This window comes from Dreissena polymorpha, chromosome 13 (assembly GCF_020536995.1).
Source record: "Dreissena polymorpha isolate Duluth1 chromosome 13, UMN_Dpol_1.0, whole genome shotgun sequence".
In the NCBI taxonomy this organism is placed as follows: domain Eukaryota; kingdom Metazoa; phylum Mollusca; class Bivalvia; order Myida; family Dreissenidae; genus Dreissena; species Dreissena polymorpha.
The window spans coordinates 57908707-57926704 of record NC_068367.1 but is presented as its reverse complement, the minus strand read 5'-3'; the positions used below and the strand labels follow the sequence as shown (position 1 = coordinate 57926704).

Below are 17998 nucleotides of genomic sequence, written 5' to 3'. Positions count from 1 at the left end.
ATTGACTGGTCTGGGATGACAAACTGCCCTGATACGCCTCTAAAATGGCATTTACTGGTCTGGGATGACACACTGTCCTGTATTAGCCTCTAAAACTGGATTGACTGGTCTGGGATGACACACTGTCTTGTATTAGCCTCTAAAGCTAGATTGACTGGTCTTGGATGACACACTGTCCTGTATTAGCCTCTAAAACTGCATATACTGGTCTGGGTTGACACACTGTCTTTTATTAACCTCTTAAACTGCATTGACTAGTCTGGGTTGACACACTTTCCTGTAGTAGCCTCTAAAACGGCATTGACTGGTCTGGGATGAAACAATATCCTGTATAAGCCTCTTAAACTTGATTGACTGGTCTGGGATGACACACTGTCCTGTATTAGCCTCTAAAACTTCATAGACTGGTCTGGGTTGTCACACTGTCCTGTATTAAACTCTTAAACTGCATTGAATGGTCTGGGATGACAAACTGTCCTGTAGTAGCCTCTCAAACTGCATTGACTGGTCTGGGATGACACACTGTCCTGTATTAACCTCTTACACTTCATTGACTGGTCTAAGATGACAAACTGTCCTGTATTCGCCTCTAAAACTGTATTGACTTGTTCTTTATAAGACTGTAAAACTGTTTTTATTTGTTACATTTGCACAAGCGTAAAGCCTCGATTTCAGACGTCATGCCATCTGTAGGCATATATTTTTATTATTTTGTGAGCTTTTTATGTAGTCCATTACTCATAGTTTGGTTTGAATTATACATGCTGGTTTTTTAGCTTTCCCTTTTGTTTTTATGGGAAAAAAGTAACAAAAAAATACCAAATTTGTTCTTCAATTACTAAATTTATTAGCTGTACTGCTTTTTACATGCTTTAACTTTTATATTTTGCAGAAGTTACTCAAATTATTATTTCTTTTGGATATAAGCAAATAACATTAAAGGTCACAAATTGTATGTTATGCGTGAACTGTTTATTTATTATTTGTTTGCTGTGTTAGACTGCTGAAATGTGCTTTTAAAATGGCTTTGTGCATGATGCTTTTTTTAATGTTCTACTTTAAGCTTAGAATACAGTTTATAAGTAATATTGAAATCAACAATATATTGGCATTTCATGTATGGGTAAAATCATGCGTTTAGTTCATTTGTTTTCTTATATATAGATCTAAATAGTTCCTTCTGAACGTCTTAAAAAAAACTAACTTACTAAACATATGATTTCTATAAAATTAAAGTTATACAATATATTAGATTTTGTGTGTATTATATAAGCAGTATAACATGTTCATTGCAAATCTTATTCTTGTAATTAAAAATCACTGTTGCAATGCTTGTTATGCATTATGAAGTATATCTCTTTCAGTGCTAAACCGGATTTTGAAGGCCTTTGACCGGTCTGGGATGACACACTGTCCTGTATTAGCGTCTCAAACTGCATTGACTGATCTGGAATGACAAACTGTCCTGTATTAGCCTCTAAAACTGCATTGACTGGTCTGGGATAACACACTGTCCTGTTTTAGCCTCTCAAACTGTATTGACTGGTTTGGGTTGACACACTGTCCTGTAGTAGCCTCTCAAACTGCATTGACTGGTCTGGGATGACACACTATCCTTTATTAGCCTCTAAAACTGGATTGACTGGTCTGGAATGACATACTGTCCTGTATTAGCCTCTAATACTGCATTGACTGGTCTGGGATGACACAATGTCCTGTATAAGCCTCTAAAACTGCACTGACTGGTCTGGGAAGACACACGATCCTGTATTAGCCTCTAAAATTGCATTGCCTGGTCTGGGTTGACACACTGTCCTGTATTAGCATCAAAAACTGGATTGACTGGTCTGGGATAACACACTTTCCTGTATATGCCTCTAAAACTGTATTAACTGGTCTGTGTTGACACACTGGTTTGTATTAACCTCTTAAACTGGATTGACCGGTCTGGCATGACACACTGTCCTGTATTAGCCTCTAAAACTGGATTGACTGGTCTGGGATGACATACTGGCTTGTATTAGCCTCTAAAAATGTATTGTCTGATCTGGGATGACACATTGTCCTGTAGTAGCCTCAAACTAGATTGACAGGTCTGGAATGACACACTGTCCTGTATTAGCCTCTTAAACTGTATTGACTGATCTGGGATGACACACTGTCCTGTAGTAGCCTCTAAAACTAGATTGACTTGTCTGGGATGACACACTGTCCTGTATTAGCCTCTCAAACTGGATAAAATGGTCTGGGATGACACACTGTCCTGTATTAGCCTCTAAAATTGTATTGACTTGTCTGGGATGACACACTGTCCTTTATTATCATCTAAAAGTGCATTGACTGAACTGGGATGATACACTGTCCTGTATTAGCCTCTAAAACTGGATTGACTGTTCTGGGATAACACACTGTCCTATATTAAACTCTAAAACTGCATAGACTGGTCTGGGTTGACACACTGTCCTGTATTAAGCTCTTAAACTGCATTGACTGGTCTGGGATGACACACTGTCCTGTGTTTACCTCTTAAAATGCATTGACTGTTCTGGGATGACACACTCTCCTGTATAATCATCTAAAACTGCATTAACTGGTCTGGGATGACAAACTGACCTGTATACGCCTCTAAAACTGTATTAACTGGTCTGGGATGACAAACTGCCCTGATATGCCTCTAAAATGGCATTGACTGGTCTGGGATGACACACTGTCTTGTATTAGCCTCTTAAACTAGATTGATACGTCTGGGATGACAAACTGTCCTGTATTAGCCTCTAAAACTGTATTGACTGATCTTGGATGACACACTGTCCTGTAATAGCCTCTAAACTAGATTGACTTGTCTGGGATGACACACTGTCATGTATTAGCCTCTTAAACTGCATTGACTGGTCTTGGTTGACACACTGTACTGTAGTAGCCTCTAAAACTAGATTGACTGATCTGGGTTGACACTCTGTCCTGTATTAGCCTCTTAAACTGCATTGACTGATCTGGGATGACACATTGTCCTTCATAAGCCTCTAAAACTGCATTGACTGGTCTGTAATGTCACACTGTCCTGTATTAACCATTTTAACTGCATTGGCTGGTCTGGGATGACACACTATCCTGTATTAACCTCTTTAACTGCATTGACTCGTCCGGGATGGCACACTGTCCTGTATTAACTTCTTTAACTGCATTGGCTGGTCTGGGATAACATACAGTCCTGTATACGCCTCTAAAACTGGATTGACTGGTCTGGGTTGACACACTGTCCTGTATTAACCTCTTCAACTGCATTGACTGGTCTGGGTTTACACACTATCCTGAAGCATCCTCTAAAACTGCATTGACTGGTCTGGGATGACATACTGACCTGTATTAGCCTCTAAAACTGGATTGAGTGGTCTGGGATGACACACTGCCCTGCATTAGCCTCTAAAACTGCATAGACTGGTCTGGGTTGACAAACTGTCCTGTATTAACCTCTAAAAATGCATTGACTGGTCTGGGTTGACACACTGTCCTGTAGTAGCCTCTAAAACTGCATTGACTGGTCTGGGATGACACAATGTCCTGTATAAGCCCCTAAAACTGGATTGGCTGGTCTGGGATGACACTGTCCTGTATTGGCCTCTAAAACTGCATAGACTGGTCTGGGTTGTCTTACTGTCCTGTATTAACCTCTTAAACTGCATTGACTGGTCTGGGATGACAAACTGTCCTGTAGTAGCCTCTTAAACTGCATTGACTGGTCTGGGATGACACAGTGTCCTGTATTAACATCGTACACTTCATTGACTGGTCTGAGATGACAAACTTTCCTGTATACGCCTCTAAACCTGTATTGACTTGTTCTGTATAAGACTGTAAAACTGTAATTATTTGTTACATTTGCACAAGCGTAACAGCTGGATTTCAGACGTCATGCCACCTGTAGGCTTATATTTTGATTGTTATGTGAGCTTTTTGTGTAGTCCATTACTCATTGTTTGTTTTGAATTATAATTGCTGGTCTTTGAGCTTTCCCTTTTGTTTTAATGGAAAAAAAACTAACAAAAAATACCAAATTTGTTCTGCAATTACTAAATTTATTAGCTGTACTGCTTTTTACATGCTTTAATTTTTATATTTTGCAGAAGTTACTCAAATTATTATTTCTTTTGAATATATACGGAATATTACGCTAGTCAATTGTTCCAAGAGTTTGTATCACTCGAGTGGCTTGTGTGATGACGTATCATGCGAAATAGCACAAGCCACGAGAGTGATACAAACTCTTAAAACAATTGACTAGCGTTATATTCCTTTTATTATATACAACAACTAACGAAAACAGTTAACAAATGTATTTTTTACTTTAACAAAACTGACAAAACAATGACTAAAACGGTACGCCATAGTTTATTTAAGACGCGTATGAATACAGTTTATGTAAATTAATGTGTAAACTTTCGAACTGGGAAAACACATGTTTCCGACACGCTTACCTTAATGCCATCGTTAATCTAAAATTTATAACAATAAAGTTGACAACTTTAATCCGATGTTTATAACAAAAACGTTTAAACGATATGCACTTCCACTTCTATCTTCCATGTCTTTATCGAAACTTAGTTTAAACCACACTATTTTATTGAATTCCTATCGAAATATACATTTATGCATGATAAATACACACTCCAAAATACGTTTTTAACACAAAGTTTACTGTTAAATTTAAAAAACACCACGCCCGACATGTCCTTACAGAGTTTAGATAAAACTATTGTGTTTTGTCACAGAAATGACGTCACACGATGTACTACGTAATATATTTCGTAATATAAAATATTTCTATTTTCGGTGCGTGTAATGTGACGTCATTAAATGGGTCGAAGTAGTCCGGCTAGTATGGTAATACGGAATTAGAAACAGCGAGTAGCGTAATACGGGATTTTTTATTTCAACGATTGATACAACCTGTATTTTGTGAAAAGCATTAAACAGGTATATAATAAGAGCAAATAATATTAAAGGTCACATATTGTATGTTATGTGTGAACTGTTTATTTATTATTTGTTTCTGTGTTCGACTGCTGAAATGTGCTTTTAAAATGGCTTTGTGCATGATGCTTTTCTAAATATTCTACTTTTAGCTTAGAATACAGTTTATATGTACTATTGAAATCAGTAATATATATTGGCATTTCATGTATGGGTAAAATCATGCGTTTGGTTCATTTGTTTTCTTATATATAGATCTAAATAGTTCCTTCTGAACGTCTTAAAAAAACTAACTTACTAAACATATGATTTCTATAAAATGAAAGTTAAACAAGAGATTAGATTTTGTGTGAAAAAACTAAGTGTATTTTATATAAACAGTATGACATGTTCATTGCAAATCTTATTCTTGTAATTTAAAAGCACTGTTGCAATGCTTGTTATGCATTTTGAAGTATATCTCTTTCAGTGCTTGAACCGAATTTTGAAGCCTTTGCAAACAGTTTGGACGCAGATTAGATGCCATAAAATGTGGCGTCTAATCAGGATCCAAACTGTTTGCTATTCTGATTGTATTCTTTGAAAAAAAAACTAAAAGAAAATGATAATTTTAGAAATTCAGCAGACGACATTTAAGCATGCAAAGGGTTAAACAACAACTTGCATAATACTTACAACGGGCTTAACTTTGATTACGGGCGCAATATAGATTATGGAAAGAAATCAGATTACATGTATTATGTAAATAAACCCATATAAGGAAAGGCTTTTTGAAAAAAACAAAAAACGATCGCAAAAGTTCACCATAATCACTTTGTGCTCAGGTTATCAAAAAACTAATCAAAATTAAGACAAAATATGTTTAACACAGTATCTTTACATTTATTTTAGATAAGTTTAAAAAAGATGGCTCAGCTTGTTACGGAATACCGTAAGGGCCATCGTGGTTACTCATTAAAATTTAAAGGGCGACAATGCGATAGTGCGATAGTACGATGGCGACAATGCGATAGTGACAATGCGATAGTACGATGGCGACAATACGATGACGACAGTGCGAAAGTACGATGGCGACAATGCGATAGTCATGTCGTTCTGTTGCCATCGTATAATAACATTGTCCCCATTATACTATCGCGTTATCGTACTTTCGTCATCTAATTGTGGCATTGTTGCCATCGTACTATCGCACTTTAGCCATCGTTTTGTCGCACTGTCATCATCGTATTATCGTAATATATTATTGTCGCATATTGTCGCACTGTCGTCATTATATTATCGCATTTTCGCCATCGTACTATAGCGTTATCGTACTGTCGTCATCTTATTATTACATTGTCGCCATCGTACTATCGCACTGTCGCCATCGTATTGTCGCAGTGTCGTCATCGTACTATCAACATTCTATTATGTAAAGTTGGAATACGGTATTATTTATAGAATGGACTATTTCAGCACCGAATGGGCAAGCCCTCTTTGCTCATACACCGCATGGGCAAAACCTCTTTGCTCATGCACCGTATTTTTATGAGCAAAGGGAGTTTGCCCATACGTTGCACGAGCAAAGGGGGTTTGCCCATACGGTGCATGAGCAAAGGGGGTTTGCCCATGTGGTGCATGAGTGAAGGTCCATCTATTTTTAATTGATAACTATAATTTATGGCTTTAATCGTCGTTTTTATGACCACTGACATTTGCATGGTAAAAACCAAGCAAATGAAGCTGAAACAGTCCATTCTAGAATTAATGTTGTATTCCAACTTTACATAATAGAATGTTTATCGTATTTTCGCCATCGGACGATTGCCTCGGTCGAGATCGTTAGTACAGTAGAATTACGCAGTTTCCGTACCACGTGATATGACGTGACGTCATTCCGCCTTTTGTAAATTGCCTATGCTGGTGTTTAGATTGCCAAAAACGTTTACAATTTATATCTCGATTAATCTTCGGAAACGCCTCGCGGTAGACACAGGAAGCAAGTGGAATCAATGGGAGGACAATACTCAATTTCTGCAACCCAACTTAGGTAGTGTTTTTTATTGAATTTAAGGAGATTTTTCGTGCTGCATTTTGTGTTCGTGCTCCATAAAGTGTTTCTTTCAATACAAATTACGAAGCGGGGTGCGGTGTTACTGGGGAGTCTGTCACTACATTCAAAAACGTTATCTACGCTTGATTTAGCAAATTATCGGGGGCGACCCTGAATACGGGTCAGTCACACGAATTACGGCGTTAAGCGCACAATAACTTGAACGCGCCGTGTGAGTCTCGCTAAAACAACTCATGGCGAGGGGCGATTATGTGAGCGCGCTTAGTACATTCTATTTAATTTTCAAACATTTATTCAGAACTATCCGTTAAGAATGGACACATTATTTTAAACAAATAATCTTGGTTAAGTACACAAAAATCATGTAATAAGTGTGTTACAATAAGCTATTCTAATTAAAGCACTGCAGCAAGTCTGTTTTCTACTACGACAGTATTATGTTTTTCATATATCATAATATTTCGCATGGTTTGTTTTTGTTGGCAGTATAGCATGTTCTACCAAAATGATTTCTCGTTTTTGGTGTTGTTTGTGCACGTTATTTTATTCTAGCAAAACGTCTCTTTTTCTCTTCACAGCAATTGTTTAGAAAATTCTCTCCTCACGAAAATCCAATACATAATTGTGTCTACCATATTAATAGCTTGTTTTTAGTGTTATCACAGTCTGTTATCATTCCCTAGCTAAAACGCAACGTTTCGTGTATCTGGCATTTGTTAGAAAAACATTTGCCCTGCAAGTGGGGGATAAATTTGTGAAATTTATTGTGGCGGAAAATTCTGTTTCCCGGGGGGTTGGATGGGCATGCGTTCTTATTTTACAAAATTTTATCTCTACAAGCTAACCTTAGCGACAATTACTCAACACATTGGCTAAAATGGACTCTGGGCTTCATGCGTAGTATATCCAAGTAATTTAAAAAATAGTAGCAATGCCGTAGGGGAGAAAACTTGTATGTGTCAAATCGTATTCAATGTCCGAGTTAAAAAGTGTGTAAACGCTGATTAAGCGATTATTGTGATTAAATGACCGAGTTTTAAAAGTGTGGACTCGCTGGTTGAGCAGTTAAAAAGTGTGAAATCGCTGGTCGAGCGATTATTTGTATTTAAATGTCCGATTTAAAAGTAATGGTCAAGTGACCATTGGTGTAAAGAGTGTCTAAAGGTATTGTGTTAATGGTCAAGTTACCATTGGTATACAAAGTGTGTAAAGGTATTGTGTTAATGGTCAAGTGACCATTGGTATAAAAAGTGGTGTGTAAAGGTATAGTCTCTGGTTGAGCGATTAATGGTCAAGCGATTGGTAGAGCTAGGCTTGGCCCAAATCAAGTGAATAGTTTTCGCTGGCCCGGTCGCTTGATGAACAAGACCATTTTTATTTTGGGTAGGCGGTGTTACTACTATAGCGGCGTTACTTCACATCGGTAATTTAACGTGTGCTCGTCCACCTCCGGTAGGCATAATTTTCGGCTGTTTCTGTTTAACGCTGCGGCCATTATATCCCACTCTCTTACTTGCATAATATATTATATAGATCTGTTAGTGTATACTTCATACGTGTAAATTCGATTTCATTTGTGTGATGTTTATTGAGAGGCAATATATATTGAAATAATTTCATTAAACTAGTTAACTGAACTAATGTGTTGTTCTATCGTGCAGTCGTAAAATAATTGATAATATGGCTTAGTTCAGAGTTTAATATTGTGTGGTCAGTTAATAAATTAATATTCTCTTACAACTAATTATATTTTTTTTAAACTGAAATTTACTTTCACATTTTTCACTTCTTTTGAACTAAATACAAGTAAACAAAAATTTAATAATAATATGATAATATAAGTAGTATCTATTTATTGTTTTGTTTAAAAAGTACATCTTACTTGAAGTACACTGTGGCAAAATTACATACTTTAACCTTACAACTGTATAAAACTACTGTATAATATTGAATGTTCATTATGACAGTGTTCTCATTGTTTTCATTGTACATCCGTGTAACATCATTTATTTATTTAAATTGGAATTTCCATGGTTTCAAATTCCTGCACATTTCATATAAAATGTACTCTGAGATCTGGAGAAACGCATTTTTCATGAAAATTTCTGCTTGATAAGTGCATCTGGTAATTGGATATGGCCCTAAGTAAGAGATATGCCAGCATGCTAACTGTCTTTATGGCCTGTTAATTATGCGCTAAACCCTGCTGATAAGCCTCCATCAGGAGCTTTTTCAAGATTAACAACCTCAGTGTCCATCCAAGTAGCAGTAAGGGATACATTTACTTGACAATTTTCAACTTGCATACAGCCTTTAATTAATCAAGTTTAATCTTAAGACCCTAAATTCAAAGACACGTTACATACATAGTTGATTTACATGTACTTTAAGTGTTGTAAGGTAAATTATAACACAGTGATTTAATTACAAGGTCTTAGAAAAATAAGCCTGAGCCAAAATATATATCAATTTCATCCCAAACGGTATTTATCTACGTTAATTATTTTCCTCCAAATTTTGAGGAGTGAAAACTTGCGGCTGAATTTGTGGATAAGTCCTATTTTTTCAGAGTTGTTCCAGCCTTAAATTTGTGTCATTTCAAACTCAAAATTTTCAGCCTTTTTTGCATGGGTTAACTATTGTATTAATTGAACATTAATGTTGTTTTATGGCAAATGTTTCCTACAATAAACATTCAGAAACATTCTGCCACATGTTTGTACAGAGTACTAAAATTCTGTCTTGCTAAAATGTAGAGTGCTATAAATCGGCCTTGAAAAAGTTTAGAGTGTTAAAATTCTGTTTGGTATAATAATATGTACAGATTAAATTCTGCTTCATTGTAATTCTGCCCAGAAAAAGACATTTTTTTTCTTTGCAGATTTTGTGACAGATTCTGTATCTGTGTCTTCTCTGTACAGAATAAATGAATTCTGTCTTCATTCTGCCCAGATTTGGATCAGACTCTGTACAGAATCAGCACAGATTTTTGAACATGAACCTAAGAGTATAACTCATGATCATGCTAAGTCACTGTCTCCTATTCAGCTTCTTACAAATAAGTATAAAAATTCTCCCAAATATGTTTTTAAATCCAAACCTGAACATTATTATTAGATCAAAACTTTGTGCTGAATGAATTATTCTGTAACAAAATAGTTGTGATTACATATAATGTTCATTTAATGTCCAAATGTATAAAATAAAATATAACAAGACTTTTGCCAAGCATTATAGTCCACTTCCGGCTCCACCATTGTCAGAAATTCCACCATTTTTGTGTTGTTGCCATAGCAACCAGAATTTCGACGTAGGAACAAAATAAAATGACGTGCTTAATGTCCATATTGCCATCTATATATGTTTTAAGTTTCATGAATATATTAAGAACTTTTTAAGTTATCGCAGGATAAAGAAAACCACCATTTTCAGCAGTATTTCTAGTCTATTTGTTGCCATAGCACCATATTTTTTGACGTAGGAAAAAAATTAAATGACGTGCATAATGTCCTTATTTCCATCTATCCATGTTTCAAATTTCATGAAAAAATATTATGAACTTTTAAGTTATCGCAGGATCCAGAAAAGGGTGACTGACAGACTGACAGACAGACAGAGCGCAAACCATTAGGGGACAATAAAATATTTGTTTATGAAAACGTTTATTAAGTTATCAGTTACCAGTAATAATTTGTTCTGTACTTTTAAAATTCCATTTACTAAGTTATTATTCAGCTTCATAGAAATTTCATAAATCTAATATTACGCTCTGTAAAAACCACCAAGTTCAGAATTCCGTCTTGTTGCTTCACAAATATTGTATAAGTATAAAGTATAAAATTACGCCTCTCGAAAGAAACAAAGTGCAAAATTCCGTCCACAAATCTAATTCACACAAATTCAAAGTATAAAAATACGCCCGGATTTGTTTTACGCCCAGAAATAATTTTTGTTGCGGGCGTAAAACTCATTCCGCAAGTTGTACGGGTGTAATTCCAACATTACGTGCCAATTCCGCCCCAATTACGTCCGGAATCCGCCCCATTATTTCGTACAGGTTAAGATAAAGAATTATTGTATACATTATATTGAACAAGAAAAGTAACTAGCTAAGAAAACTGTTTAAAATATATGTTCATTCTCCATGCTGATATGAATATTTGAGGCTACTCCGAATATTGGATAAATATTATTCATTCAATTACAGTAAAAGAAAAATCTGTGAACAAGTGTCTTCAATAACTAAGTCTATTTTGGGAGAGATAGCTATTTTGATTTTCGACTAATATAAATGACTGCCTATTTCAGGATTGGTATCTATTTTGCTCCACTCATTTCTGCTGTTAGCGTCGTATGCTACTTCATGATCTTCTACGTCAAATACGTAAGTAGCCTTGGAACTGACAGTGTACTTTCATGCTATAATTTGCTTATACATGTACAGTATTTCACATAACAGATTGAAGGTAACAAGCACTAACATTTTAATCAAACTGATTCAGATGCCTATTTTTATAAAGCAATAATATAACACATTTGCATATGAGGCGCTACATGTCAAAATTGATCTCAAGCCATATGTGGCCAGAGTAGCTCCAGGCAAGCATGTCAGGGTCTTGTGTGGAGCTACCCTGTCTGATCATGAAACCACGAAACATTGCATGACTTGATAGTTGACAGGGTAACTCCTGACTAGACTGTGCTTATTCGCAGGTTAATTTGAATAAAACTGGCCATATTTGGCATAAGACCCTCTTTTGCATGACGCAGCTCATATAATAAAATCTGCAATTAAATGAAACTCCAGATAGATCAAACTCATAGTAGCAGTTTGTATATATGTACATTATTGTTTAGATTTATGTGAATATAATGCCAAATTGCTTGAACACATAGTGTTACTAGTTAGTTTCATCTGCGTCCAATGTTTGTATGAGCGTTCATGTTTAAGCTGCGTTCTAAAAAAAATGGGCGTAATGCATGTGCGTAAAGTATCATCAAAGATAATCTAGTACAGTCCGCACTGGCTTATCAGGGACAGCACTTTTTTATATTCTAAAAGGAAGTTTCTTCTTAACAAAAATCCAGTATAAGCGGAAAGTATCGTCTCTGATTAATCTGAGACGCCACTTTAAGCACATGCATTCAGTGCAGTTTTCCCAAAACAAGGCAATTTTCATTTTTCAGCTGTCAGCAATGTACTTAACAGTTCCACCTGAGAAACCATACCAGGCCTCCAAATCAAACTCATTCTTCACAATTATCCTCATGGTGGCCTTCTTCGTGATTTGTGTGCCTGTAGGCTACGTTTTGTCCAAGTATGTAGCCATGCTATTGAGCCTCGCTCTGGGTAAAATTGACTTCATGCATGTGCTTAAAGTATCGTCTCATATCAGCATGTGTAGTCTGCACAGCTTAATCAGGGTTGACACTTTCCGCCTCAATATAATTTTTGTTTTTTAAGATAGTCTCTTCTTAACAAAATAACTGTTATGGCGAAAATTATTGTCCCTGATAAGCCCTTGCACACTTCACATGCTAATATGGGAGGACACTTTAAGCACATTAAGCGTATTAAGACCAGTTTTATTTTTTTGCTCAATTGATCTCAAATCACATTATGCTGCTAGTATTACACAAGATATTTGGTTCTCATGCTGATATCAGATTATATGACAAAGTTGTGCTAGAAGTGGATATCTTAGGATTCAATCCGTCTGAACTTTGTTTAGATGCTGCCATTATCATAGATGATGAAACAAAGATTTGTTAAATGTGGACATGTGTTTAATCTTTGGTTTCCGTTGGCCAAATATGTAATATTGTGCTAGATCTGCTAATTATTATCTTGTTAATTTATTACCTAGGTTTGAAATAAAAGCAATTTAATTTTAATATTATCTACCAACGGTGTATTTTTCAAAGCATTTATCTGTCACGTAAACACATACATGATCCTAGTTACATCAGTATTCAGTAATAAAAGCGTTGAAAGCACTGTAGGTGTTCGCTGTTGTAAAACGTCGTCCTTGATTAGCTTGTGCGCATTGCACAGTCTAATCAGTATGCACAGGCTAATCTTATTTGACATGCATTAAGCCCCGTTTTCCTTGAATGCAGCCAATATGTACAGATTTCAATGATAAACACCAGACTGGCCAATCTCGTTTTACAAGCTGTTAAACACTATTAGTCATATAAACCCTCTGCAGTGTACCAATACACAGCGGTTCATCACATTCACATTTTTGTTGAGGCACGAACGACAACTCTGCTAGGAGAATGACATTTGTCGTCTGCTGCAAAAGGCAGTGGTTGTCTTTCCATACCGTACCTAAGGCTTCTAAGCACATACTGATTTGCAAAATATGGTCTGTAACATTAACGCTCATACTAAAAACCATTGGTGTTTATTTGACAGCCTGGAACCGTCGCCCATGTGCGGTCCATTCAGAGTGTACAGTGCCCCGGCAGACATTATCAGAGTACAGATAGATAATGCCTCCTTCTGGTTCTCTGTCATATGGAGAGTTGTGACATCGTCAGCATTTGTGGCGACTCTAATCATACTGTTGATGTAAGTGAACGTGTTGTTGTCTGTTTGAATAATTTGAGCTGGGCTCTGGGAAAATGGCACTGAGTGCATGTATTTTAAGTGTTGTCCCAGATTAGCATGGGCACTGAAGGCACATGCATTAAACCCGATTTTATCATTTTTTGACCCATCATGACCCATATTCTTTCTTGACCTAGATATTGTCTAGACACAACTTCTGACCAAGTTTGGTGAAGATCGGATGAAAACTATTTGAATTAGAGAGCGGGCACTGCTGTAGACGCCGCCCGCTCACCGCCCGCTGCCTGCCGCCCGCCGCCCGCCAAGGGTGAAACTATAATACGTCCCGTTTTTTAAAAACGGGCGTATAGAAAGCTAAATATGGAATAAAATAAAGCAATATTAATATAAGTTAATAGGCATGTTAGCATGCTGAAAATTATTTAAAGAATCATAGTATTACTTTGACTGTTCATTATATTATTTAAATTGTTTTGCAGGAAACCGCTGATCTGGATCTATATGTTAATCTAAAAACTGCCATTAAAATTGCATAAAAAGAATAGAAACACAAAATGTGGGACCTCTAAGAAAATATGTAAAAGCGAAGTATCATATCGAATCAGATTGGAAGTGAACGGATCAGCAGCTTCCTCACAATAAAATGTTGCATTTACACATTCATGTAAGCACACATAAAAACTGACAAGCAGAGCAAACATAAGGTAGTTATAAATATAAATATAAGGTAAAACAGATTACATGACAAATACAATAAAAATGAAGAATGTTCATGGACTGGCATCAAGCAAATAAAACTGAAAAACAAAGCAAGCAGATTACATAACATAAACAATAGTAATGAAACATGTTCATTTACTGGCATCATACAAGTAGCTGTGTATATACACATGTATGCATACATGTTAACACATAGTCACATGCATAGACACATACATATAATGCATTTCAGCACAAGTTTGTAAGCACATAAATTAGCAAAAATAAAAATGCAACTATAAAATGTAAATTGTCATGAAATAAGCAGAAAGCAGAACAAACTATTTAAACACTAAAACTCAGCACAGTAATGGTGACATGCAACCCAAAAGCTCAAAAAGCACCAAAAGCACAAAAAGCATAAAAAGAGCATTTAAACAAAACAGCTCAATTTGCTGTATGCTGTATCTGTGTTGTGGCCCTGTCCCAGGAACAAGAATAACATTTACAAACATTTCCATTCCATGACTGAATAAGGTTTTAAAAAAGGTTATAATTTTTGTTGGACCTAAATTCTTCTGGGATGGAATTCCACAGCACAGGGGCACCACACATGAAAGACTGCTTACCATTGGTTGATGTTTTTACTCTAAGAACCTGTAAAATATTTCAATATCTGAAGTTTATTGAGGAATTTCTTTTTACAAATAAGTAAGAACCACAGGCGCAAGTCCATTTATAATTGTGTAGGTTTCAATAGCCATAATTCGCATTCTGCTGATAGTAAGAGATGGAATTTTAAATTTTTGTAGCGAATCATGGTAAGATGAAGACAAATCATTGTTCACAAATCTGAGTGCCCTTTCTTGCAGTTTTTCCATTTTGTTGCTTGTATTGTTTCCAGAACAGAAATGCCAGGCAATTGGGGATTTTATTAATTCTGAACCATTCGATAAGGATGTTACTTTCATTTTGTAGAACTTTGATAATTTCATTACATTCTGGTGAATGAAAAGATAAGGTTTTGTCATCAGCATAATTATAAAGTAAGCTTTTATAAATAAACATGAAAATGTCATTTATAAACATGTTAAAAAGAAGAGGCCCAAAAATGGACCCTTGTGGTACACCTTTGCATATGCTAGCCCAAGAACTTACAATATTTCCAACCTTAATTTTTTTAATTTGTTGTTTTTTTGTTTGTAAGGTAAGATCGCAGGAGCCTGGTGGAAGACCCTGATGATCCATACTCATTTAATTTTGATAATAATATTTAATGTTTAGTTTGAAGTAAGACTTCTCCAAACGAAAATCCATTCTAGGTGGAAAGTACTTTCCCAGATTAGCCTGTGCTGACTGCAAAGGCTTATCTGGTGTGACACTTTATACACATTTATTAAGCCCTGTTTTCCCAGAGTTTGACTTTTTTGTTCTACCATTGGTATAATATTTTCATCCAGTTATTTTATCCAACCAGTATTATACAGAAGGAAACTCTGGGGTGTCTTGTTAACTTGTGCTTTACACGACAGACAAAGTTCACATAATACATTTCCGTTTCTGCAGCCTGCTGGTGTACTACTGCACTGCTCTCAAGTCTGCCCACAAGGACATGATGAATGATCAATTAAAGCTCGAGGGCATGGACAAGAAGTACCTATTTTCCCGCATCAACGAGCTAGGGGGCACACCAACAGAAAGTGTCGCCGCAGAACGTTCAAGTGGCGCCAGCATCTCCATCCAATCAGAGACAGTAGCAGCAGTCGGCACTTGATGATTGGTAGAATGGTGTCACGTTAGGCCAGCATTGCATTTAATCTGATAACATTATGGTCTAAAATGGGTTATGTTTGAGTGTTTTTTTTAATTATTTAAATGCAGTTAATTTATATAATTATATTTTTTAAATGATGATGGTCTATAAATATACAACTCATTAACTCTAAGGCATTTACTACTGTAATACCATTTCATTGTACTGAGTTACAAGGTTATACCAAATATTAATAATATTTCTCTCTGTTTTTTGTTAGTAATAAATGTTTTCTATGAACATTGTTGTTGTCAATACAAATGCTTACATTCTTCTGATAAATTCTTTCATAAACATTTTGTTCATTTCGCCAGAACTTGTTCATAGATTGGCAAAATGACAATTTTCTCACCTAACATATAATAAATTTCATAACTGAATGCACACATTGTGTTAAAAAAAGCAAATAGTTATTAATTATAAGAAAAGAAATTGTTTCAAGACGATAATAATCTAGTAACTAAAGAGAGGGAATTAAATCATTTAAAATCATGTTTTTTTTTTAAAGCATCTGTTGTTTCTAAAGCTTGAATTACCCAGTGGGAGCATTTGCTTCCAATGGTTGCATGTTCAAATCCTTTTTTTTATTCAATATAATACATACAATGTATACATGTATATGGTCATACAGCAAAGTGATTGTACAAAGCAATAAAGTTCAGACATGTTATACAAGATATGCTAATATATATACTTTTTTTTTGGTTTCCTTAAGATTAAGGAAAAAAAACACAAAAAAACAAAAACAACTGGGTTAATATGTTTTTTCTTTGGTTGTTTGTGATATGTGTTTTTCTTTTAAAAGAGAAAAGAAAAGAACAACAGAAGAATATATATGAAAAATGATGAGTTGTATAAAGTGGGAAGAAAGCATACTGGACTTGTGTGTTTTGTTGTATATTCACAATAATCTTATAAGATTATAATAAAAATATTTTGGAAAGATAAACTAACATTAGAGTGAAATGTATATTAGTGGACAAACATTATGAGAATTGAATCCGATTCCATTTTTGTTCAAAGATTTGTAATGTGTCATTACTGAGGGCTATTTCTTTCTCAATCTGGATTTTTAGTTTAAGACTATGCACAAAACAATTAAAATTTGGTACTTGATTTTTGTACTTCATGTTCAAAATAAAATATTTCATCAATATAAGAATACAATTCACAATAGTATTACAGTATATTGATTTCAATGAGTAAATTCCGAAATTTACATTTAAGAAAGATAGTTTAACGTTTAGTTGCTGTTGTTCAAGAAAAGATACTAATTGATTCCAAATAGGCTTGATGTGTTTGCACTCCCAAAAAAGATGTTCTATAGTTTCGATGTTTTCACCGCAGAAGGCACACAGATTTGAGATAGATAATTTGCATTTAAAGAGATATTATTTGTAGCTATAATTCTATGGATGTATTTATATTGAAAATTTCTCATTGTGCTTTCAATAGTTGCTTTATATGGCATGGTTTATTTTGGGTTTTGGAGTTTTCTGTAGGGTTTTAAATTTGTAGTGTGTAAAATATTTTATTCGTTTTGTTTTTCTTCCAAGTATGTTTTCTACGAATGTTGTTTGAGTACATGGTGTATTATTTGTATTGATTTCAGATTTAATATGTATGGGTATGCTTTTGATTAGTGTGTAGTACTTCAGAAAATTATTTGAAGGTATTCCGTATATGTAGCATATATCATCAAAAGAGTAGAAATCCTTAATTTTGTAGTCATATAATTGGTCGACATATTTAATGCTTCGTTCAAACCAATCTTTATAGAAAAACGTCTTATTGTTTGAAGTTATGTCTTTATTGTTCCATAAACTAGTTTTACTGCTGGTTTGGGTTTCTAGGTTGTGAGTGACATCACTCCATGCTGATAGAA

The 17998-nt window shown here is 35.2% G+C and overlaps 1 protein-coding gene across 1 annotated transcript in view; it reads left to right on the top strand.

Moving 5' to 3' along the window:
- LOC127854914 (transmembrane channel-like protein 7) overlaps positions 1–16353 on the top strand; it is a 112940-nt gene extending 96587 nt beyond the window's left edge. The window contains exons 12-15 of the mRNA XM_052390023.1: positions 11333–11408; positions 12212–12342; positions 13446–13601; positions 15867–16353. Coding sequence (XP_052245983.1) covers positions 11333–11408; positions 12212–12342; positions 13446–13601; positions 15867–16074 — 571 coding nt within the window. The 3' untranslated portion in view covers positions 16075–16353. The remainder of the gene's footprint in view (positions 1–11332; positions 11409–12211; positions 12343–13445; positions 13602–15866) is intronic.
- Positions 16354–17998: the final 1645 nt, after the last annotated feature.